This window comes from Sus scrofa, chromosome 13, assembly GCF_000003025.6.
Source record: "Sus scrofa isolate TJ Tabasco breed Duroc chromosome 13, Sscrofa11.1, whole genome shotgun sequence".
NCBI lineage: Eukaryota > Metazoa > Chordata > Mammalia > Artiodactyla > Suidae > Sus > Sus scrofa.
In genome coordinates, this window is record NC_010455.5 from 54,296,732 (window position 1) to 54,321,089 (window position 24,358).

General features: G+C 40.1%; 1 protein-coding gene across 1 annotated transcript in view; it reads left to right on the top strand.

Moving 5' to 3' along the window:
* The window catches only part of GXYLT2 (glucoside xylosyltransferase 2), a 97,255-nt gene extending 91,207 nt beyond the window's left edge, over positions 1 to 6,048 (top strand). Inside the window, exon 7 of the mRNA XM_005669726.3 lies at positions 453 to 6,048. Within this exon, the coding sequence (XP_005669783.2) occupies positions 453 to 635 (183 nt within the window). The 3' untranslated portion in view covers positions 636 to 6,048. The remainder of the gene's footprint in view (positions 1 to 452) is intronic.

Below are 24,358 nucleotides of genomic sequence, written 5' to 3' on the forward strand. Positions count from 1 at the left end.
CAGGCCTGAACTTCTGCATGCCCTGGGTGTGGCAAACAAAAACAAAAACAACATACCAGAGTTCCCATTGTGGCTCAGTGAGTTAAGAACCTAACATAGTGTCCGTGAGGATTCAGTGTTCGATTCCTGCCTTGATCAATGGGTTAAGGATCCCACGTTGCTGCAAGCTGTGGTGTAGGTTGCAGATGTAACTTAAATTCAGCGTTGGCTGTGGCTATGACTGTGGTGTAGACTGGTAGCTGCAACTCCAATTTAACCCCTAGCCTGGGAACTTCCATATGCTATAGGTGTGGCCCTAAAAAGAAAAACAAAAACAAAAACAAAACAACTTGTGCCTGCATGTTTGCTGTAATTCCCTGTCATTTCTCAGTAAAAGTTATTTGCATTTTAATTGGTGTTTCAGTAACTAAAATAAACTTTCTCTTTTTTCTTTTTTTTATATCATCTTTCAGTTTCCTTTTCAAGACAATCTCTTTCAATCCATGTATTACCCTCTTCAGCTGAAGTTTTTGGAGACTGTGCACACTTTGTGTGGACGAATCCCACAAGTTTTTCTGAAGCAAATTGAGAAAACCATGAAGAGGGCTTATGAGAAACATGTCATCATCCGTGTGGGCCCCAACCAGATGCACTGAGTAATTCACATTGTTGCAAGTCAATTAGGCATCTCACCAAGGAGGAAATACTCACCTTCAAGCTGCCTGGATCTCTTTTACGTGAATATTTCATGGTGCTCTATGAAAGTTAACTTTAAAAAGCCTTGTTAAATGTTGCTGAATTAGTTGCCCCTGAAAGGAAATGTTTTAATTTTTTTTTCTCAAATGCTATTTATCTCTTTGTCTTTTTTTTTTTTTTAATGACGTTGTTGCTCTTTAACATTGTTGCAGCAGGTTAAGCTAGCTGTGAAAAGGAACTCTTGTGAGCCTTCCAGTTTCTAAATGTCTGACATAATGTCAGTGGCATCTGACGTGGCATATTTATCCAGCACTTTCTGTGCAGTTGGTTCCCCCAACCCTTGTTGTCGTTTTGGGGGTTTGTGTGTGTTACCCCCTTTCCTTGTTATAAAAGTAATACATGATGGTTGTAAAACAAACACATTTTTAAAACTTATAAGGAATATATAGGTCAGTGGACCAGAATCAAGGTGAGATTAGTTATAATCCTGTTCAACCAGGGGAAATGATTGTTTTTTTAGTGTAGTCCCTTCTAGCCTTCTTCTCCCTGCCTCTATATTTATCTGCTGGTTGTCTTCTCCAGCGTAATACATATCTAAAACAGGTAGCCTAAGTAAACGTCAGTCCCTGTTCTGAGAATTTTATGTCAGAGATAAGAAATATAGACAAAATGATTTTATTTACAGCACTTTCTTTAAAATCTGGGAGAACCACATTTTAGTTAATTGGGCAGTGGTAAAGGATGAAGCATATTGGGGGAGGGGGTTTAAGAAAAATTTGTTTAGATTTTCCAAGTCATAAGAAATAACTAGAAGTTCCTGTTGTGGCTCAGTGGTTAACAAACCCAACTAGTATCCATGAGAACACAGGTTCGATCCTTGGCCTTGCTCAGTGGGTTAAGCATCCGGTGTTGCCATGGGCTGTGGGGTAGGTTGCAGACTTGGCTTGGATCTGGTATTGCTGTGGCTGTGGCGTAGGAATGCAGCTACAGCTCTGATTCGACCCCTAGCTTGGGAATTTCCATATGCTGTGAATGTGGCGCTAAAAAGACAAAAGACAAAAAAAGAAAGAAAAGAAAAGGAAAAAAAGAAATGGCTATTCAGCCACAGCTTCTGAAATTCAGTAATTGTGTTAAACCTAAAGAGGTCTGTTTAGCAAAGAGATGTGATAATGCAAATTTTTTTTTTTTTTTTTTTTTTGTCTTTTTGCTATCTCTTGGACCGCTCCCACAGCACATGGAGGTTCCCAGGCTAGGGGTCCAATCGGAGCTGTAGCCACCAGCCTATGCCAGAGCCACAGCAACGCAGGATCCGAGCCTCATCTGTGACCTACACCACAGCTCACAGCAACGCCAGATCGTTAACCCACTGAGCAAGGGCAGGGGTCAAACCTGCAACCTCATGGTTCCTAGTTGGATTCGTTAACCACTGCGCCATGACGGGAACTCCTGATAATGTGATTTTATGTTTACCAACAAACAAAAATAATTTACCTCTTTTACCTCTTTGTGGCCTTCTCTCTTTAAACTCTTGAAAAATAGGTGGAAATTAAAGGCCAACTTGGAAAATCATGTGTATAAATCCATAGTTCAGCAGATTCCATTGGCAAGAAAATTCAACTTCCTACCAGCCTTCAAAAATTCTCTCAAATGTTTTTTTCTTCTCTAGGGTTATCTGGCTGTTAGCCAAGGAAAAAGGCAGGTCTTATCACCTAGCTACAGTAGAGGAAGTTCTATATTCTTTCCCCAAAGGGATCTAAGTTAAGCTCTAGTTGCTCATGTAGCTACTCTTAGCATAAGGGCATTTTGCATAAGGCTTGATTTATCTCAGAAAACTTTTGCATAAATGATCTTGATGTTTGCAACAGCCAAGTGAACTTAGTAGGGGCCTGTATCATCTCCACAAGGCAAATAAAAAAATTGTAACACAAAGAAATAAATATATCCAATATAATTACTGTTTTTTAAGGCATACAGATGTGTACAAGATGCATCTTGTTTTACAGAGAAATTTTTGGAAACAAAAATATTAAATACTTTTCATCGTATATAGACAGTGATCTGAAAGTACAAAATGAGTTTTTTTAATTTTGGTATTGCAAATGTGGTATCCTATATATTTGAATCTGGTAGGATATCAGATTCTATAGCAGCAAAAGATGTCTTACTTTGCAAAAATATTCGAAAACCTCAGCACTACCAAAAAATACGTAAATGTCAATCAATATTAATATGTAGCACCATTATGGTAGTAACAAATTTAAACCTAAAATGGTTGAGTAATAACCCATACTTTCCTTTTGATACGTTGGGTGGTCTGTGGTTTGTTATTTTTGTTAAGGGAAATTACCATTATGATGTGAAACTCATCTTTGCTGTTGTATTTTGTTTCCTTATTTCACCACTAAAGGTGACATCACTCATTATTTTATATCTAATGCATGTGGGAGAATTTCTGGATGGGCTTTTGGATGGGGAAAATGCATCCTATACACCCATAAAAAGAGTTTTGATGGAAGAGCCAGGATATAAGATGATTCCCTGACTTCCATTCAAGTTTTCTTTCTACTTGTTCAACATGGCTAGTAAACCCCACACATGTCACTCAGATCTCCTGGTGGCTCACAGACCTAAAGAAGTTCCTTTCCTGCTTTCGCAAGTCCTGCCAAAAAAATCTGCTTGTAAAGACTTGAAATACAACAGTGCCTTTTCTGACAGCCTTGTTTACCCATAACTCTCAACTATTGGTTCTGGGCCTCAAGATGCACAATACAATTTCCAGCAAAGGTCAGTGATAAAACTCTAAAACATTCTAGAATAGTGCATTATGAGCATGTGAAAACTTAGAACTTGGTATGGCTTTCTGCATTGTAATTCCTTTGCTGTAACCTGAAAGGTTAGGTGAGTTTGGTAGAAAATTTAGAAAAAAATCTCATCTTCCAATCCCCACTGCAAACATGCTCATTGTTTTCTGTAGTTAGGATGTTACCACGAGGGAGTATTTTCTCTGCCTTGGATAATTTTCAAAAAACTACTACATTAGCACCTTTGAAATATGATGACCACACATTTAAATTCAGTGGACTCCTAAAACATTCAGTCTGTGGTCTAAAGTTTGCCAAAGGTTGTGTTGCCCCATGTGGCACATTGAATCTGTATGGGTTGAGCCTGGGTCTGGGTTTCTGCTGTCCTCCTATCTCTTGTCCTGTCTTCTTCTTGTTTCCTTTAAAATTTTGTTTAATGCTTGACTACAGAGTTCTATTGGAGAATGAAAGAACACTTTTTTTTTTTTTAATTTCCTTTTTTAGGGCCACACCTGTAGCATATGGAAGTTTCCAGGCCAGGAGTCGAATCAGAGCTGCAGCTACGGGCCTATCCAAGCCACATCTGAGAACTACAAAACAGCTCATGGCAATGCTGGATTCTTAACCCACTGAGCAAAGCCAGGGATTGAAACTCCTTCCTCCCACTGAGCCACAATGGGAACTCTGAAAGAATACTTTCTAATAGCAAAATATGGTAATATTTTTGTGTGCATGACAATCGAGACTGGCAATAGCATGGTCACTCAGAATGCTGACCATATTTGTCACGCTGAGTTTTCTCCCCAATATAAATCTCTGAAATTGTGACTTACATTGGAAATTCCAATTTTTGAACAATTAACTGGCTAAAGAATCTTAAGTTGTCCTTCAACTTCCAAAATGACAATTTAGGGTATATTGCTCCAAGCTTAATTATGTATTTGAAATGTCTGTCATATTCAGTGCCTCCATTGCAAATTATTGTGACTTCTACTGAATTTATTGTTGAAATAGATATGTATACAGACTCATAGAGGTTGGTGAGTATTTATTTCATTGGAATTTATGGCAAGTAAATCATAAAAAACCTTATTCACAGTCACAAAATAGTGATCCAATAATGGAATAATCCCTGCAACCCACCCTAAAGACAGCACAGCATTCATACAGATTCAGGATTAGGTATAAATATTGTATGATACTTATACAGAAAAAGATAAATTTCATGTGTAGGATAAACCAAAAACATGATTTCATGACTGAACTCAGAAATACATTGAATTTAGGAGTTCCCGTCGTGGCGCAGTGGTTAACTTTTTTGAGGTTGCGGATTCGGTCCCTGCCCTTGCTCAGTGGGTTAACGATCCAGCATTGCTGTGAGCTATGATGTAGGTTGCAGACACGGCTTGGATCCTGCGTTGCTGTGACTCTGGCGTAGGCCGGTGGCTACAGCTCCGATTCAACCCCTAGCCTGGGAACCTCCATATGCCTCGGGAGCAGCCCAAAGAAATAGCAAAAAGACCAAAAAAAAAAAAAAAAAAAAAAAAAAAATCTATAAAAAAAAAGAAAAGAAAAGAAATACATTGAATTTAGAAATACGTATCATGTTGTGGGAGTACAAATCATTATGTCTTCATTTATTAGTATGGTAAACAAGTTTCCTTATGTTTTTCTGCATGTTGCCTACATTTTTATCTTCATCATTCTTTTCTTTTTTTACCCGCACCTACAGCATGTGAAAGTACCTGGGCCAATGATCAAACCTGAGCCACAGCAGCAACCCCAGGCCACTGCAGTGACAACATCAGATCTTTAACCCACTGCACCACCAGGGAACTCTTCTTCTTCATCTTTTTTTGTTTTTACGTTTCATTTCCTGTCTTTGATGTTAGCTTCCCAGGGGCACCAAGGTGCTTGGAATCAGTGCCAGAGCCATGACACCTGGGATCCCTGTGCCGGCAGATTGAGTTCTGATCCTAAGGTCAAATCTTTATGATGAGAAATTTCCAAAATTAAAAAAAAAAAAATCACACAACATGTACACACACACACACACACCACAAGCCTTTTTAAAAAATACTCAGCGTTTGTTGTGCTTTGTTTGTTGTGCTTTGTTTGTTGAAGGATCATAGTGACCCCTTGGGTGAAATCATTTCACAGTTGCCATGTTGGTTTTTAAAACTGGCAAACAGAGAAAGTTTTACAGGTCAAAACTGGAAATACTCTCTTGAGCTTTAAGATAAAGTGCTTATGTTTGTATCACCACGTGCATGAATATGTAAGAATCAGATGTAATTTCTGCTTCATCAGTTTTACATGTTTGTGTTGTCACTGAAAAGTGCACCTGTTGTTTATAACTCCCAAGGAGAACCTGAACGCATTTTTATGATGGAAAACTTTTATTTTTTAGTGATTCTTTTCTTTGGGAAGAAGTGAGCAAAAGAAAGAACACTAAAGAAAAAGAATTATTACAGCAAATTAAAAAGAACATGGTATTATGACTTAATTACTATCTTGTCTTTTTAAATGCCATCTCCTCTTTTACTTTTTTAATTAAAAGTTTTTTTTTTAATTCCTGTCTTTTGCTGTTATTTTAGGAGTGTGCTTATTTTATGATTTCAAGTTTAAGATTTTATAATATTAAATAGTAATATTTAAGTCCTTCTGGCTGCTAAAGAGATAGTTGATTTAGCAAGTAGCTTAGCTTATTATTTTATTTTATTTTTTTGCTTTTTTTTGGGGGGGGCTGCACCCATAGTGTATGAAGATTCCCAGGCTAGGGGTCTAATCGGAGCTACAGCTGCCAGCCACAGCCACAGCAACGCAGGATCCGAGCCGTGTCTGCAACCTACACCACAGCTCATGGCAACGCCAGATCCTTGACCCACTGAGCAAGGCCAGGGATCGAACCCGCAACCTCATGGTTCCTAGTCGGATTCGTTTCTGCTGCTCATGACGGGAATTCCAACTTTTTAAAAAAATCATTAAAAATCTTCTTTGTTTATAAAAATACTGTACTATGAATTATGTTATTTGGTAAGTTCTCATTGTGGCTCAGCATGTTAAGGACCTGATGTTTTCTTTGTGAGGATGTGGGTTTGATCCCTGGCCTTGCTCAGTGAGTTAAGTATCCAGAATTGCTGCAAGCTGCAGAATAGGTCACAGATATGGCTGGGATCCTTGGTTGCCATGGCTGTGGTATAGACCTGCATCTGCAGCTCCAATTCAACCCCTGGCCTAAGAACTTCCATATGCCACAGGAGTGGCTGCATAAACAAGCAAACAAACAATGTTATTTGGTTTCAAAGGTATTTGGTGTTTGAGATACAATGAAGAAAATTTGGAAGATATGAAATCAGTTCTCACCTTTTTATTTAGCAAAATCGAGCTGGACTTGTTATCTAATAACATCAAAAAAAATAACGTACCAAGTATTTTCAGTCTTTATAAGGGTTTTTTCCCCCCAATCCCAAGACTCTTTTTAAAATCAGCAGAAGGTACTCAGTTCATCTACTGAATTTTCCCTATGTTTTAAAACATTTAAAATGCTAAGGTATTTGGATATGGATTTCTGGAATAACTGGGAGCCCACCTCAAATTATTATGTAAGATAGAAAATTCATCTACTATATTTAGACAGCATTTAAATCCTAGTTCTGCTGTTTTCTGACTGCGTATGACCCAGATGACCTTTTTGAGCATCTTTGCCCTTCAGACTTCCCATTTGTAAACACAAGGCCAACAATCCCTCATAGACTATGGAGAAATAAACACAAAAATATGAAATTTTTGAAATACTAAAAATTCCTTGTTTGTGGCCCTTGTTACCTCTACTAAATTAATGACTAATGGGTTTTTAAAGAGTATCAGATTGAAAAAAATGTCACTTTTACTTATTAGTCTGCCATGGTATCAGATGTTTACCTGTCAGAGTGTCCACATGTGGAAGTTCTGCCCTCCTTGTCTTTTTAGGGAAACATTTGTGGAAAAATTTGAGCATCTCTGGCTTCCATAGTTTTACCATTCTCAAAGCAATCCTGTTTCTGGTTGGTTCCTACCATGCCCTTTAGCTCTTAAATAGCTCAGCAGTAGTCCTTCTGTCCTTCATCATGATCTCATAATGTTCCCCTTTCGCTTCCTTCACTCTTCCATAAATCAGCAAATGTCACCACCTTATCCTAGAAGCCTCAGCATTACTCGTCTCCTCCCCATCTCTGATTTCACATCACCCTCATCATTGAGTCATCACACCCCTGCTGAAATACCCAACTCCCGGTACCAGTCCTATAAGTCCCTTCAAATTTTAAGTGACAACACAAACAACTCAAACTAGTGCAGGATATCTTAACTCCAAAATATTCAGTGTGTCAGCTTCCTTGATTTATCATCCCTGTTGTCTCCACTCTCCATTACTCTCTGGGTTGCTGCCCTCCCTGGCCTGGATTGTTGTTCTAATGCCTTTCTTATTACTCTGCATTCAGTCTGGTCCTCTCTGAACCATAGCCCACCCCAACCCTGTGTAAAGCTACTCATTTTTTCCTTTTTGCTCCTGGGATAAGTTCCAAGCTCTTTTCCAAAGTTCTCAGAAAGTCCCCATGTATCTACCTCCTACTACCTCCCTGGCTTCATTGAGTTCTCCTTCCTCACTCCACTACTGTTCACTTATGGTGGTTTGTTTTCTGTTCCTTTGAGAAGCCAACCTCTTATCAAAGGGCTTTGCACATGCTTGGAGTCATTTACCCTAGAAATTCACCTGGGAAATTCTACTATACTTTACTACTGCCTACATAAAGACTGTTCTCCCTCTTATATTCACTCATACAATCCTCCACTTTTTCTGTGCAGTCTGTGTTATAACAGCAACAGTACTTGTTTGGGTAAGTCTCTTAGTTTATTGACTGCCTTCCTCACTAGATATGAAGTTCTTTGAAGGAACAGTCCTTGCTGATCTTGTTCCCTCCTCTGTGTGCATCACCTAACTCAATGACTAAAGAATTTCTGGTGCTCAAAAATATTCATTCAAAATAAAGTGAACCTGCTACATCATGAACTGGGACCAGTTCCTATCAGTGAACCTTCATAATATACTATATTTGAGTGTTGTTCTCAAAATCTATTCCTCCTACAAATATTCAGATTGCTGGGTTATAATAACCCATTCTCTCAAGTCTCATTTGCTAAAGTATAGTGGTTTATTTAATTTCCTGGAGATTTATTTACTTACCCATAAAATGACATGGTTGAGTCAGATGATATTTAAGTTCCTTTTTACTTGAATGTTCTATGTTTCCAAAATCTCTTTTTTATGTCTCTGTTGTAGACATTTGTGGGATTTTGGCTGCCTGGAAAAACCCCACTTCTGGTGCCAATTTCTGTATTAGTTGAAAACTTTTAAAATTGCAAGTGACAGCAACACAACTGAAACTGATTCAGGGGAAAGAGGGAATGCACTAGCTCATGTAAGTGAAAAATCCAGAAATAGCTCTGGATTCAAAGGCTTGAACAATGTCAAGAGAAATCTGTCACCCTGACAATGCTTTTTGCATTAATATTTGATTGAAAACCACACTTCCTTCTAGGATTCCAGCCGTGAAATTTTCATGTCATTTCAATAGAATCATTGAATCTTTGGAAAAATACATTGTCTCTGTGTCCGGCTGAAAAAATGCTATTGTTAACTTGGGTTAATACATCAAGTAAATTGTTCTCTTGGTGTATATTTTAAAATAACAGTAATAGATGTTTTCCCCCTTATTGAGAACTACAGTTAACCAGATAAAGCCTTCATACCAGAAATGATTCAGCAATCTAAAATGAATCAGTAGGAGTTTCCTTGTGGCTTAATGGGTTAAGGATCTGGCATTGTCACTGCTGTGGCTCTGGTTAATGCTGTGATGTGGGTTCAATCCTTGGTCCAGGAACTTCTGCATGCTGTGGGCACAGCCAGAAAAATTTTAATTTTTAAAGATAAAATGAATGATTTGGGGTTTTGGGGGATGCATTTTTGTGAACTGTTGGCAAGAGTGGTTTCATCATTCCTCAACTCCTCAGTCCCCATAGATTCATGGAGGTGATAGACAAAACATGAGTTTCAATGTATCTTCTTAGGCTATGACTATAAGCAGACTCCTGGGAATGTCTACACCTGTCTCTTTACTGAGCATTTAGGTCTTACCAAAATAATAGCACCTCCTTTTTTTTTTTTTCTTTTGATTGCCAGGAGGTATGAGTATGAGGTTTGTTTTTTTTTTAAGCTCAATGAATTGTATTACATTTATAGTTGTACAGCAATCATTACAACCCAATTTTATAGCATTTCCACCCCAACTCCCAGCCCATTCCTCCACCCCCCACCCTGTCTCCTTTGGAAACCATAAGTTTTTCAAAGTCTGTGAGTCAGTGTCTGTTCTGCAAAGTTCATTGTGACCTTTTTTAGATTCCACGTGTAAGTGATAGCATATGATGTTAGTGCCTCGCTGTCTGACTGATTTCACTTAGCATGATAATTTCTAGGTCCATCCATGTTGCTGCAAATGCCATTATTTCTTTCCTTTTAATGGCCGAGTAATATTCCATTGTGTATATGTACCACATCTTCTTGATCCACTCCTCTGTTGATGGGCATTTAGGTTGTTTCCATGTCTTGGCTATTGTATATATTGCTGCAATGAATATTGGAGTACATGTATCTTTTGAGTCATGATTTTCGCTGGATAGATGCCCAGGAGTGGGATTGCTGGATCAAAAGGTAATTCTATTTTTAGTTTTCTGAGGAATCTTTATACTGTTTTCCACAGTGGTTGCACCAATTTACATTCCCACCAACAGTGTAACAGGGTTCCTTTTTCTCTACACCCTCTCCAGCATTTTTGTTTGTAGGCTTTGATGACGCCCATTCTGGCAGGTGTAAGGATACACCTCCTTTTTAGGATTGCTGCTTTGGGTCTAGTGATGAAGTCTAAATGTCACATTAGGAAATTGAGTCCTCTTGCACCTAAATTATTGTTACTAGAAATGATTGCAAGCACACAGAGATGAAAGAAAAATAAAAGGACTGATACCAGCTTTGGTATAGTAAATGTGTAAAACTTGATAGCTATTTATAATGATAGCTGATATTCAGCTGTCATTTGCATGTGTGTGTTGGTTTAGGAGAGAACCAATATAAAATTAAGAGATTGTGTTCAATTGAGATTAAATTTAGATAAGGTCAAGAATTAATTCAGAGAATAGTTGGTGTATTAGGTGTTGGAATTTAAGCTTCTTGGAGTTCCTGCTGTGGTGCAGAGGAAACGGATCCAACTAGTATCCATGAGGACGCAGGTTTGATCCCTGGCCCCACTCATTGGGTGGGGGATCCAGCATTGCCGAGTTGCTGTGGCTATGGCATAGGCTGGCAGCTGCAGCTCTGAAAAAGAAAAAAAAAAAAAAAAAAGAAAGAAAGAATGAAAGAAAAGAAGTTTAAGCTTCTTAAGATTGCTGTCTCTTTAGACCTCACAGTATGTGGTACATAACAGATGACTAGCACAGCATACCCTGACTTACTTCTTTAGCACACATTATTTTCATGCATGCCAGCTCCAAATATAATTTCCAGCCCTTGTGACTCTTTGCCTGAAGACTCTTTTTCCAACCTGGCCTGCTCTGCTTGCCTATGGGTAGGCTGGACATGTTGGAAAGTCAGGACATCTGGGAGTAGCTTTCAACCATTGACTGAGAGGACTTGGTGGATAAATACCACAGCTCCCTCTCTTCTCAACTTTTAGCTGTCTTCTGGAATTCTGAGCCAGAATTCTACAATGGGAGCATGTTCAAACCTCCCACATTAGTAACTTCCTTGATAATATATTCCCTACTGGCTTTTTCCTTTCTCTGTCTCACTACCCCACTCTTCCATTAGCCTTTCCTTGGCTATGGGCCTGAAATAAATCACTTGCACTAGATCTTTATTTCACCATCTGTAACTGACAATTTTGTACATGAGTAACACAAATAAATTTAAATAAGATATTATTTTACTTATAAAAATTCTTCTCCTCCTCCTCCTCCCCAGCCTCTCCCCCTCTTCTTCTCTTCTCCTTTTCTTCCTCCACCTCCTTCTTCATCATGTCTGTTTCCATTTTGGAAAATTTAAATTAACTCCTTGCACGCAATACTTAGAAATTAGTATTCTTATGCAGATTCCTAATTACTTTTCTCCTACCACTAGATTTTATTAGCTATTATTATTTGACATATTCAAGGTTTATAACATTACATTCCAATTTGTTTAGAACATTTACATTCCAATGGATATTATTTTAATTTTATTATGAATGATGCCATTGTTGGTATTAAGTTCTATCATGTTTTATTAAGTTCTAAAGATCCCCAAATGCTTTGAATTCTATTATCCCTTATTTTCCCTTTTAAGCTGCATATTTTAAATACATTGTATTTTAGTTCCCATTGTGGCTCAGGGGATCAAGAACCCAACTGGTATCGTGAGGTTGTGGGTTCTATCCCTGGTTTCACTCAGTGGGTTAAGGATCTGGCATTGCTGCAAGCTGTGCTGTAGGTTGCAGATGCATCTCAGATCCTGTGTTGCCATGGCTGTGGTGTAGGCCTGCAGCTGTAGCTCCTATTTGACCCCTAGCCTGGGAATTTCCATACGCCACAGGGGCAGCCCTAAAAAGAAGAAAAAAGAAAAAAAAATACATTGTATTTTAGACTAGGGTTTTTATTTAGTTTTTGCGTTTATGATTTGTGTTTGGCTAGTCATTAATATTTCTGTACAACTTTTGTTAAGGTATAATTGAAATATGATAAACTACTATATTTAAAAGATACTATTTGATTGATTTTAACTTATGTTCCCTTCCTTGAAACAATTTCACACTCAAGATAACAAATATTTCCATCACCCCAATAGTCTTTTTATACCCTTTCAATCCATCCCTTGCTCCATCCCATCCCCAGCTAAACTGTGACTTACTTCCTATTACTATACATAAGAGTGCATGCTCTAGGATTTTATATAAATGGAACCATAAATTAAGTGCTCTTTTTTTCTTGGCTTTTTCCACTCAGCATAACTCAGATTCATCCACATTGTTGCATGTATTGATAGCTCATTCCTTTTTACGTCATTCTCTTATTGATGGATTTGCTTGTCTCCAGTTTTTGGCTTACAAATAAAGTTCTTATAGACATTTGTGAATAAGTCTTTGGACATGTTTTTTCCATTCTGTTGGGTAAAATTTAGGACTGGAATGACTGAGCTCTATGGTAAGTGCATGTTTAACTTTTCAAGAAACTGTTTAACTGTTTTCTGAGTTGGTTGTACCACTTACATTCCCACTAACAGTTTTCTCTTTCTCCACATACTTGGCAGGATTATATGGACAATCTTTAAAATTTTAGCCAGTCTATGAGTATGAAGTGATATCTATCTCATTGTAGTATTAAGTTGCATTTTCCTAGTGACTAAGGATATTTCATGCATTCAACATTCATATGCAAAATGTCTGTTCAAACCTTTAGCCCATTTTTTAAAAAATTGAATGGTCGTGTCCTATTCTTAAATTTTGGGAGTCTTCATATATCCTGGATACAAATCCTTTGATATATATGTTACAAATCTTTTTTGTTAGTCTGTTTCTTACCTTTTCATTTTCTCAGTTATCTTTCCAAGAGCAAAAGATTTTTTAAAAAATGATATTTGACATGCCCACAGCATGTGGAAGTTCCAGGCCAAGGATCAAATCCATGTCACAGCAGACCCTTAACCCACGGTACCACGAGTGAACTCCAAAAGATTTTATGTTGGTAAAGTCAGTATCTCAACTTTATCTTTTATGCTTTGTGGGTTTGTGGGGTTTTTTGGCTATGCCTGTAGCATGCAGACATTCCTGGGCCAGGGATCACATTTGTGCCACAGCAGCAATCTAAGTCAAAGCAATGACAAAGTGAGTCTTTAACCCACTGAGCCACCATGGGACTCTTGTGCTTTTTGTTTTAAGAAATGATCACCTTTCCCAAGTTGCAAAGATTTTTCCTCTGTGTCTTTTTCCAGAAATTTTAGTTTTAGGTTTTATACTATTATAGGCTGAATGCTTGTGTCCTCCTCAGATTCTTCTGTTGAAATTTAAACCTCATGTGACAGTACTAGGAGGTAGGTCCTTTGGGAGGTAATTAGGGTGTGAGGGTCAGCTAATGCCCTTAGAAGAAGAAAAAAGAGAGACACCATTTCTCTCTCAACCCTGTGAGGATACATGGTCCATTTTGAGTTAATTTTATGTGTAGCAAGAGATAATAGTTGACCTTCATTGATTTCCATACAGTTATCCAACTGATTCAACAGTTGATCCAATTGATTTGTGTTTAGCAAAATATTAATTTGTATCAATGTTGGATAATGACCCTTATCTTATTCATTCATTCACTAAATATCTCTTGATTATGTATTAAATGCCCTAGTAGGCTTTGGAGACACATGATGAATAAGACACAACCCCATCCTTCAAATATATTACACTTTAATTAAGGAGATAAATATCTAAATATTTAATAAATCTTTTAAAAATTACAATGTGGTATGAGAAAAGTATACTAAAGCTGTGTTTCATACCCCAGTCAATTTAAAAAGTTATGGTCAACTTAGAAAAATAAGACTATCAGAGTATATATTAAGGTAAGTATTATTTGGATTTCCTGTCGTGGCTCAGCAGAAAGGAATCTGACTAGTATCCATGAGGACACAGGTTTGATCCCCAGCCTCATTCAGTGAGTTGAGGATCCGGCATTGCCATGAGCTGTGGTGTAAGTCACAGATGCAGCTCAGATGTGGCATTGCTGTGGCTCTGGAATAGGGCGGCAGCTATAGCTCTGATTAGACCCCTAGCCTGGGTATATCCATATGCTGCAAGTGTGGCCCTAAAATTTAAAAAAAGACTGAAAAAATAAATATTATTTTATAAAATTGTATATTAATTTTGTGTAATAAATCAGCATATGGTTATTGGGCAGCATGATATGATGAATTTTTTACTACTAGTCTTGGTCAAAATAGTTTTCATGCTCTTATGTTAGAGATGTGTTCAACATGTCAGGCAGTCCAATGAAAGGAGCAACAAATATCTAGCAGAGAGCTGGGAAACACTTAACTCAGAAGGGATAACATTCAGGCAGGGTGTTGAGGAAACGCTTGGGGGAAGGGCATTACAAGCAGTAGGAACAGCATGTGCAAAGGCCAGGAAGTATGCACAGTCATGACAGATTCCAGCAGTGGTGAGAAATTTTCCTGTGCCAAGAGCAAAGAATGCCAGCGTATAGCCTAGCGCAGAGAGTGGGTGGGAAAAGACTAGCCAGAAAGAGAGGCTGGGGAGATATTAGGAAGGTCCTTTATGGCAGGGTAAGCTTAGCTTTAGCCCTGTGCCTGTGTTTCTCAAAGAATGGTCCAAGAATCACCTTTATGAGAATCGCCCTGGATAGTATTCTTAAAACGTGGTTCCTGGACCAGTGGCCTCCGTGTGCCTGGGAACTTGTTAGAATGAAGTTTCTGAATCAGAAACTTTAAGAAGTGGGCCTACTAATCCATGAGTTTGGGGTTTGGCTTTGGTTTGGGGGAGGATTGTCTCTTTTTGTAGGTCGCACCACAGCATATGGATTTTCCCAGGCTAGGAGTTGAATCTGAGCTGCAGCTGCTGGCCTACACCACAGCTCACAGCAATGCTGGATCCTTAACCCACTGAGCAAGGCTAGGGATGGAACCAGTGGTCCTCATAGATACTAGTTGAATTCATTACCACTGAGCCACAATGGGATCCGATTGGTGCTGTGGTTTAATAAGGCTTCCAAGTGCAGGCTAATTTGAGGACCACTGACCTGGGGGTTGGTGAAATGGAAATATCTGCTCCTACCTCAGGCTTTACTAAATCAGAATCTTGGGTCAGGACTAGAGTACCCACTTTTATCAAGCTCCGCAAGTAATCTACCTCACTCCAAACTATGAGAATTACAGTCTAGGTGGTGTGTCATCAGTTTTAGGTTTTAGAAGCTAGAGAAATGACAGAACTGGGAATCCTGAAAGGCCCCGGGTCGGGGGCCTGGAAAGGAAGACTGGACAAGAAACTCCAGGGATTTTGACAAATAGAAATTGGATCATGTCATTTCTTAAAACATTCCACTTCCTATCACACTCACGATCAGAAGCAGACTCATTAACAGGGCTTGGAAGGACCAGAGTTTCCAGCTTCTGCCTCCTTAGCCTTGCTGTGCTCTCTCCTCTCTCATCATCCAACCCACTTCCAGATTCTTGAACCATTATTCCCTGTCCTGTCTCAAAACTTCTGCATCTTTAGTTTCCTCACTTCTCCTCAGCATGGTTACTTTTCTTTTCTTTTTTTTTTTTTTTTTTTTTTGCCATTTCTTGGCCGCTCCCACGGCATATGGAGTTTTCCCAGCTAGGGTCTAATCGGAGTGTATCTGCCAGTCTACGCCAGACCACGGCAACGCAGGATCTGAGCCGCGTCTGCGACCTATACCACAGCTCACGGCAACGCCGGATTGTTAACCACTGAGCAAGGCCAGGGATCGAACCCACAACCTCATGGTTCCTAGTCGGATTCATTAACCACTGAGCCACGATGGGAACTCCAGCATGGTTACTTTTCAAGTCACAACCCAAACACCTTCTTTCAGAGAGAGACCTCCTGTGACCACCCCATCCAAAGTGGCTTAGCCAATGGCTCTCAGACCATCCTGTATATTTCCTTCTTATCCTTACTACCGTCTGTAACTCCTGGGCCTTCATGGAGTGGACTACTTCCTTTACATCCTCTGTCCACTAGACGGTAAGGTCGAGGAGGACCAGGATCCTTGTGCCTTGCTGAACACTGTCTCTGTGATCAGTTCCTGATGTAAAATATACACTCTCAGAATTTCCTGAGCTCTGCTTTATGTTCTGTCTCTATGACTTTGCTGATATAGGCTGATCCTTTCCTACCATCCTACTCCACACTTTGGGTGGGACACTAACAAATCCACCTGCCATCAGGCCATTGCAGAAGTGACATACCTTGTGAGACCCAGTAGATAGCCAGATCCCAAGAGGTGATTGGATTGTCTGGAAAGTCTTTAGGACTTAAATGTAATGAAAGGTGAAACACACCCTGGGAGGGGAGGGAAACAAGAAAAAAGTTCCACTAACGATACATCTTGGAAATGAAAATCACAAAACAGAGCGTTTTGTTTTGTTTTGTTTTGTTTTCTACTCTCAATTGAAAAAATTACTGAGTCCACAAGTATGACTCATAAATTGTACAGTCACATATTTTCACAAGTGAATCTGTTTGAGAATCTTGTCAGTGTCGATATAGAGTCTATCCAGCAACTGTCTCCTGGAGAAATGGTTGCAAAGAAGTTTGCAGGAGTACCACAGAGCACAAGTAATATAGTATAAAAACATAGTAATAGATTTGCCAGGTCCTACCTAGGATTCTTTTAATCCTCAGTCTTTTTTTTTTTTTTTTTTTTTTTTTGGCTTTTTAGGGCTGCACTTGAGGCATATGGAGGTTCCCAGGCCTAGGGGTCGAATCGAACTACAGCTGCCAGTCTATGCCACAGCCACAGCAACGTGGGATCCGAGCTGCATCTTCGACCTACACCACAGCTCACAGCAATTCGAGGCCAGGGATTGAACCCACAACTCGAGTTCCTAGTTGGATTTGTTTCTGCCGTACCCAATGGGAACTCCAATCCTCAGTCTTTTATAAAGTGGATACTGTCTTATTTTATAAAGAGGACACTGAGATTTGAATTATACAAGAGCTTGTGCATAATAAGAAAAATTGAATAGCCCTACATGTCATGCATAGAGACTGGTAATATAATATTCCATCTATACTCACAGTACAAAGCAAAATAAGATTTTAATTAGTATCTCTAAGATAAAACAGAAAGATCCCAAGACATACGGTTAATTAAAAAAAACAAAAATCAAATTGCTGAAGACTGTGTTACCTTTTGCAAGAAGTTTAAGCCAAAAAGAACAACTTGAATATGTTTATGCAATAAACATTTATTTATTGAGGCCCTGTGACGTATAGACACTGCACAAGGCTCAAGGCACTTGGAAAAACCTGTGAGCAAAACAGTTTCTGTCCTGGGGTGTTTATGTTCTAGTAATATAGAAAGATGAAATAAACATAATTTCAAAAGGAACTGACATAATATGTACAAGATGAAAAGAGCTAGGAGCAAAGAAACAAACAGAGCCTGGTTGGGTGGCGGAGGTGGTCAGGGGTGCAAGGGAGGGCAGGGTGCCAGTGTAGCCTGAGGAGGCCTCATCAGAAAGTGGTTATCAAGGAGAGGAGAAGGTCACATGGATGCCCCTGGGAAGAGGGATCCTGGCAGAAGGAAGAGCTAGGGCACTGTCCAAAGTGGGGAGTATGCTCATAGGTTTAAGGGTACATCCTGGAGGCCAGTGAGGCTGGAGCAGCTTGAAGAAAAGCTGGGGGGAGGGGTGGTGGTGGGACATGGGAGGGGGAGGGGAGTGGCACATTGTGCTATAGGACCCCAGTATGGCCCATGGCAAGGACTGTGGCTTCTCCTCTGAGTGAAATGAGGAGTAACTGTGGGAGTGGAGCATGATCTGATCTTACTAAAAATGTTGGCTGCTGTGTGAAATAAATTGTAAGTAAGGCAAGGATGGGAACAGGAGAACAGTTGGAGACTGTTGTAACAATACAGGTGAGGAGTTCCCGTCGTGGCTCAGTGGTTAACGAATCTGACTAGGAACCATGAGGTTGCGTGTTGATCCCTGGCCTCACTCAGTAGGTTAGGGATCTGGCGTTGCCGTGAGCTGTGGTGTAGGTCACAGACGTGGCTTGGATCCTGCGTTGCTGTGCTGTGGCATAGGCCAGCAGCTACAGCCAGATTGGACCCCTAGCCTGGGAACCTCCATGTGCCATGGGTGCAACCCTAGAAAAGACAAAACAAAAAAAATTAATAAAAATAAGTAAAGGTGAGACACGTAAACACCTCTAAGTCTCAGAGCAAACTCATAAAGCTCCATCATGCCATGGTGGGTATTGGGTGGGGGCGAACATCTTGAGAGATTTTGCTTGTCTCGTGTTCTTTGAATTTCTTTATAAAATATTATTTATTAGTCATTGAAAAATAAAGGTGACTATTATATTATGAATACTGATAATTTATACTGTTTCTTCCAGACTAATTAAAGGTCAACCAGTTAAGTATGGCCAAGAGAAGTAGGTCTACAGGGTGGTGGGGACAGTACCCTGGGATAGGATGTCAGAGCCCAAGGGAGTAAAGGACTGGTGACAGGTCACTTGCATACCGGGGAGATTGATAAAATAAATGAATATATTGAGGAGAATGGAAGCCAGTCTCTTTATTGTTGGAGAGTTAAGTACATGGAAAGGGAGAAAACTGGAATGAATCCTCTAGTGTTGGACTGGAATTAGAAGCTTGTGAACTCATAGTTTTCCATATATATATTTATATAGATAGATGTAGAAATAAATATATTCGTGGATGTGTCTGCCAAGAGAGCTTGGAGCAATGACATCCCCAGTGGCAATGCACACCCTAGCAACCTCATTAAATTCCTAACCGTCATCCTCCACTTAAAAGGAATCAGGTCTTCTTGGAGAAAAGGCTAATTCTTAGAGAATGGTTAGGGAGGAAGACGCAGAAGCCTGAATACCTTTTGGTACCAGAAAATAAAGAAGTGCTCCAAGAAGTTTGGGGACATGTCCAAAGGATGTAGAAGGTAGCTTAAAGAAGGTCCCATGGCCAAGTCTAGGAAAATTTAGGTATCAAAATAAATAATGAGAGCAGTGGATCATAACCCCTTGAATAAAATAGGGATCAGTGAATCTAAAGTGTTATAAGTAAAAACAAATAAATGAGAGAAGATGACTCTTTATTGTAGGATGCCAAATGTAAATGCAAAAGGAATGACGGAATTAGAAAACCACCGTTTGGCAACCATCACAGGAATGATAAATTCAGCCAAGAAACATCAACGGATGCGAAAACTTGAGAGCGAAATTTGGAGTTCCTATTGTGGTTCAGCAGCAATGAACCTAACTAGTATCCGGGAGAATGTGGGCTTGACCCCTGCCTCCCTCAGTGGGTTAAGGATCCAGCGTTGCCATAAACTGCAGTGAGGTCACAGACTTGGCGTGGATCGGGCATTGCTGTGGCTGTGGTGTAGGCCAGCACCTGCCACTGCAATTTGACCCTTAGCCTGGAAATGTCCATATGCTGCAGGTGTGGCCCTAAACACACACACACACACACACACACAATGTAAATTTGATGAGAAATAGGATATTTACATAGTTTCAAAATACCTTCCCACATAACAATTTTAATTGCTGTGGTGGAGCTAATAGTAGACCCCAAAATGATACATCTGCACCCTTATTCCTGGAACTTGTAATTGTCACCTTACTGGGAAAAAAGTGTAGATGTAATTTACACTAAGAATCTTGAGCTAAGGAGATCAGCCTGGATTATCCAGATGGGCTCTTAATCCAATAACTAGTGTCCTTTTAAGAGTAAGGTCAAGGGAGATTGACAGACAGAAGAGACAATGTGTGGAGGAGGGGGAGAGTTCCTGGATAATTCAGTGCTTAGGACTCAGCTCTTTTTACCACTGCAGGCCCAGGTTCAATCCTGGTCTGCTCCCACTCCCACTCCAAATGGCAATATGACCACAGGGCCAGAGAGGGAGTGATGCTTGCAGTCACAAGTCAAGGAATGCCCAGAGTAGGCAGGAATGGGGAGAGGTAGAGAACAGATTCCCCCCAGAGCCTCCAGGGGATGTGATCTTAGACTCCAGGCCTCCAGAACTGTGAGAAATGTTTTTCTGTTTTTAAAGCCACCCAGTTTGTGGTAACTTGTGATAGCGGCTACAGGAAACTATTACAAAGGGGAACAGACCAATCTAAAAAGGAGAAATCTGGGAGTTCCCATTATGGCTCCCATTATGGCTCAGTTCCTATTGTGGTTCTTATGGCTTAAGACCTGACTTTGTCTTTCTGAGGATGCAGGTTCGATCCCTGGGCTCACTCAGCAGATAAAGGATCTGGCGTTTGCCTCAAGCTGCATGGTAGTTCAAACACAGATGCAGCTCAGATTCAGTGTTGCCATGGCTGTGGCATAGGCCTCAGCTGCAGCTCCAATTCAGTCCCTAGCCGGGAACTTCCATTTGCCACAGATATGGCTATAAAAAGGAAATAAATAAATAAAAAAAAAAGGAGAAATCTGGCAGTCGCTATCTTAATCACAAGGTTAAAATGAACATCCTCAGTAATGGGACAGATTGCAATTGTGGGCCACTCATGAGGATGGAATGAAAAGAACATAGTGTCCCTGCCATGGCATTCCTGCCAGGGATGCATCACCTGAATTCAAGTGTGAGGAAATGCCACGCAAAGCCAATATGAGGGACCATCTACAGCTGTAATCTTCAACAGGATCAGGTTATGAAAGTCAAGGAAAGACTGATAAATTCTCTCAGCCTGAAGGAAACCAAAAAGCAATTATACCCCAATTTAAAAAATTATATATTAAAATATGAATTAATTATATTTTACATAATTATAAAAATATGTAATTTGCTATATATTAAAATATATATAGTTGCTATATATATATATATATAATATATATATACACACACACAATTTTTAAAATTATATATTAAAAAAAGACAGAATAACTGAATGGAACAAGTGATCCAGGATTGGATTCTTCTCATAGAAGGGACGTTATGGAGTAAATGGCTGCATCTTAGATTGGGTCCGAGAATCAGATGGAAATAATGGGTACTAACTTCCTCATCTGATAGCATTGAGGCTACGTAGCACAATATCCTTCTCAGAATTGCATACTAAAGGGCATGTCATTTCAGTGGTTTTAAGGTACTTGTTCATTAACTCAAGTCTCAAATGGTTTAGAAAAAAAATGTTCTTTGTACTGGTTGCAACTTTTTTGTGAGTTTGAAGTTATTTCAAAGAAAAAGCAAGCAAAATCATATTATTTTGGCAATTCTTTTTTTTTTTTTTTTTTTTTTGCTTTTTAGGGCCACACCTATGGTATAAGGAAATTCCAAGGCTAGAGGTCACATCGGAGCTGTGGCTGCCCATCTACACCATGACTTCAGCAATGCAGGATCCAAGCCGTGTCTGCGACCTATGCCACAGCTCACAGCAACTCGGGGTTCTTAACCTACTGAGCAAGTCCAGAGATCAAACCTGCGACCTTGTGGATGCTAATCAGATTAGTTAACCACTGAGCCACAATGGGAACTCCTATTTTGGCAATTCTTAGCCTAAATAACAACAGTAGCTAACATTGGTCAAGTCAGATTACTTGCTTAATTCTCGTGCAAACCTATGACTCAGTTACCAGTATTAACTCCGATGTACACATGAAGAAACAGACATTTTCACATGAGTCATTTCCCAGAGTTCATATATCTTGGAAGTGATAAACCAGGAATTAAATCCAGATCTGTTTGATTTTAGACCATTTCCTCCTAAACGTACACCATTTAATTTTTCCATATTCAATTACTGAATAATGTGGGTATATATGTTTCTGTCTTTATGCATGCAATATATGTATTTGTCAGATATCTGCAGAGAAAACCAATAGGATGTGTGGTGTGTGTGTCTACTTGGGCATCTATTATAATGAATTGGCTTATAGTAATTAGTAATTATGGAGTTGGGCAAGCCCCAAGATCTACAGGGTCAGTCTGCAAGTTGGAGGCCCAGGGAAGCCAAGGGTTGAATTTCAGTCTGAGTCTGAAGGCCCAGCAGAGTCAAGCGGTTAGTTCTAGTCTGAAGGCCAGTAGACTGGAAACCTAGGAAGAGCCCATGTTTCACTTTAAGTCCAAAGGCAGGTCAAAAAGCCAATGTCCCAATTTGAAAGCCATTAGGTAGGAAGAATTCTCTTTTACTCAAGGAGTGGGGTGGGTAGCAAACTTCTGTTTGATTCAGGCCTTCCACTGACTGGACGAGGCTCATCCACATTAGGGAGGGCAATCTGCTTTACTTAGTCTACTGCTGTAAATATTTTTCTCCTCTCAGGACACCCAGAATAATGTTTTATTGAATATCTGGGCACTCTGTAGTCTAGTCAAGTTGACAAAAAAAATTAACCATAATAGTGTATGTGTGTGTGTGTTGTGGTGAGGGGGGGTGCGGGGGGAGAGAGAGACTAGGAGAGACTAGGCTAACAAATGGTGATAGCAAAGAATTGATGCCTGACAGAGAGGGATGTGTACTCTTCACAAGGAGATGGGGTGGTATTTGCAAAATTACCCACAGTCAGGATAAACTTTCTCTCAGATTGCTCATTTGCTTGGGCTCCATCTGGCACCATCCTGCCTCCTACGTGAGTTGGGTTAAGGCCAGTTAGTCCCTATTGTCATCACCTTTGGGGGGGCTCTGGCCACTGCCCCCCTACTTCTCTGGAAATCTCTACGCTTGGCCTGATAGATTCCCCCACCCCTACCCCACTGCTGCCAATGCATGGCCAAAGCATTTAGGTTTACCCTAGAAGATCTTGTGCTCTAGGCCACAGGTGAGTGGATGCTGGCCCCATGTTGGGTCAGATACTCTGACTGTGACTAAGAGATGCTGGTCAGTTGTCTCAGTGAGTCACTGGAAGACCTCTTTCTACTGTGGTCCACAAACATCGATTCAGAGACAAAGAGAGAAATGTGCCGAGCTGTAGAAGACAAGGGCTACTGGGTTCATGAAAGTGTGCTGGATCCAGTGGAATACTCTTCTCTCTCCATAAATTCCCCTTTTCCTTCACACAGTTTGGAGTGAACCCCACAATTTCAGTCAGGCCTAATGAAGGCGTCCACCCAGCCATACTTACTGCTCTTTGCCAGCCTCCTCTCCTAACACTGTTCTGCAACCCAACATGGCCACTGGGAGCAAGTGCATCATTGCAGCACCATGGGAAAAAAACCCTGGATCTTTTGGAGTAGATCCTTTGTTGTCCTTATTTCCAAACAAAACAAAACAACAGCTTTTCAAAGTCTCTGGAAAAAAAGGTTAACCTTAGTGATATGTGAAGCTATTCTCTCATTTGTCTAGAAAACTGTATTTACCCTATTTTGTCTGCCTTCCTACATCAGCTTCATCTTGGTATCCATTGCGATATACAAATAAGGACTAAGAAGCATGAATAAAAGGCCGTGAGAATCGAAGACCCTCCATGTCTTTCTGTAGTGGTATTTTACCTCAGACTGTTCTGTGTAATTCAGCCCTTGTAGATGGTCTATGAGTTTTTTCCTAGACTTTTCCTCAATCCCCTCTTGTTGTCCCTCTCACAAAATCATCTCAGAGGGATGGCTCAACTCCAGGAATTCTCCCTAGGGTTACGAGAAGATCCTTGCACACTGTTTGCGACACAGACCCAGCTATTTCCTCTTTCCCCTTCTCTTTCTATCTCCAACCTCTGCCTTCTATTCTGTGTCATTGGGCTTTTCCTTCCTGCGTATCCCCAGGGCCACGGGCCAGTCTTCTTGCCTGTTTATGTGCATTTAAAGTTCATCTCCTCCATTACACCCTGACTCTGGATGGAAAGAAATTCCATGCATGTCTTCTCCCCAGCCCCTACGAGGTCCTCGCAGACTGTCTGCCTGGTTAATACCATTTCCTCTGCATAGAAGCCTCTTCTCTTTTGGTGCGAATCTTTTCCAGTCTCTGGTGGAGGCCCTTCCGAAAAACAACTTCTGTCCTTGCCTGGGAGAGATATCACAGAGTTCCCACCACCAGATTTGCATTCTTGCTTTCTACTTTGCATCAATGTCTATACTTATGTCTTACCTCTCCTGGTCTTTTGCC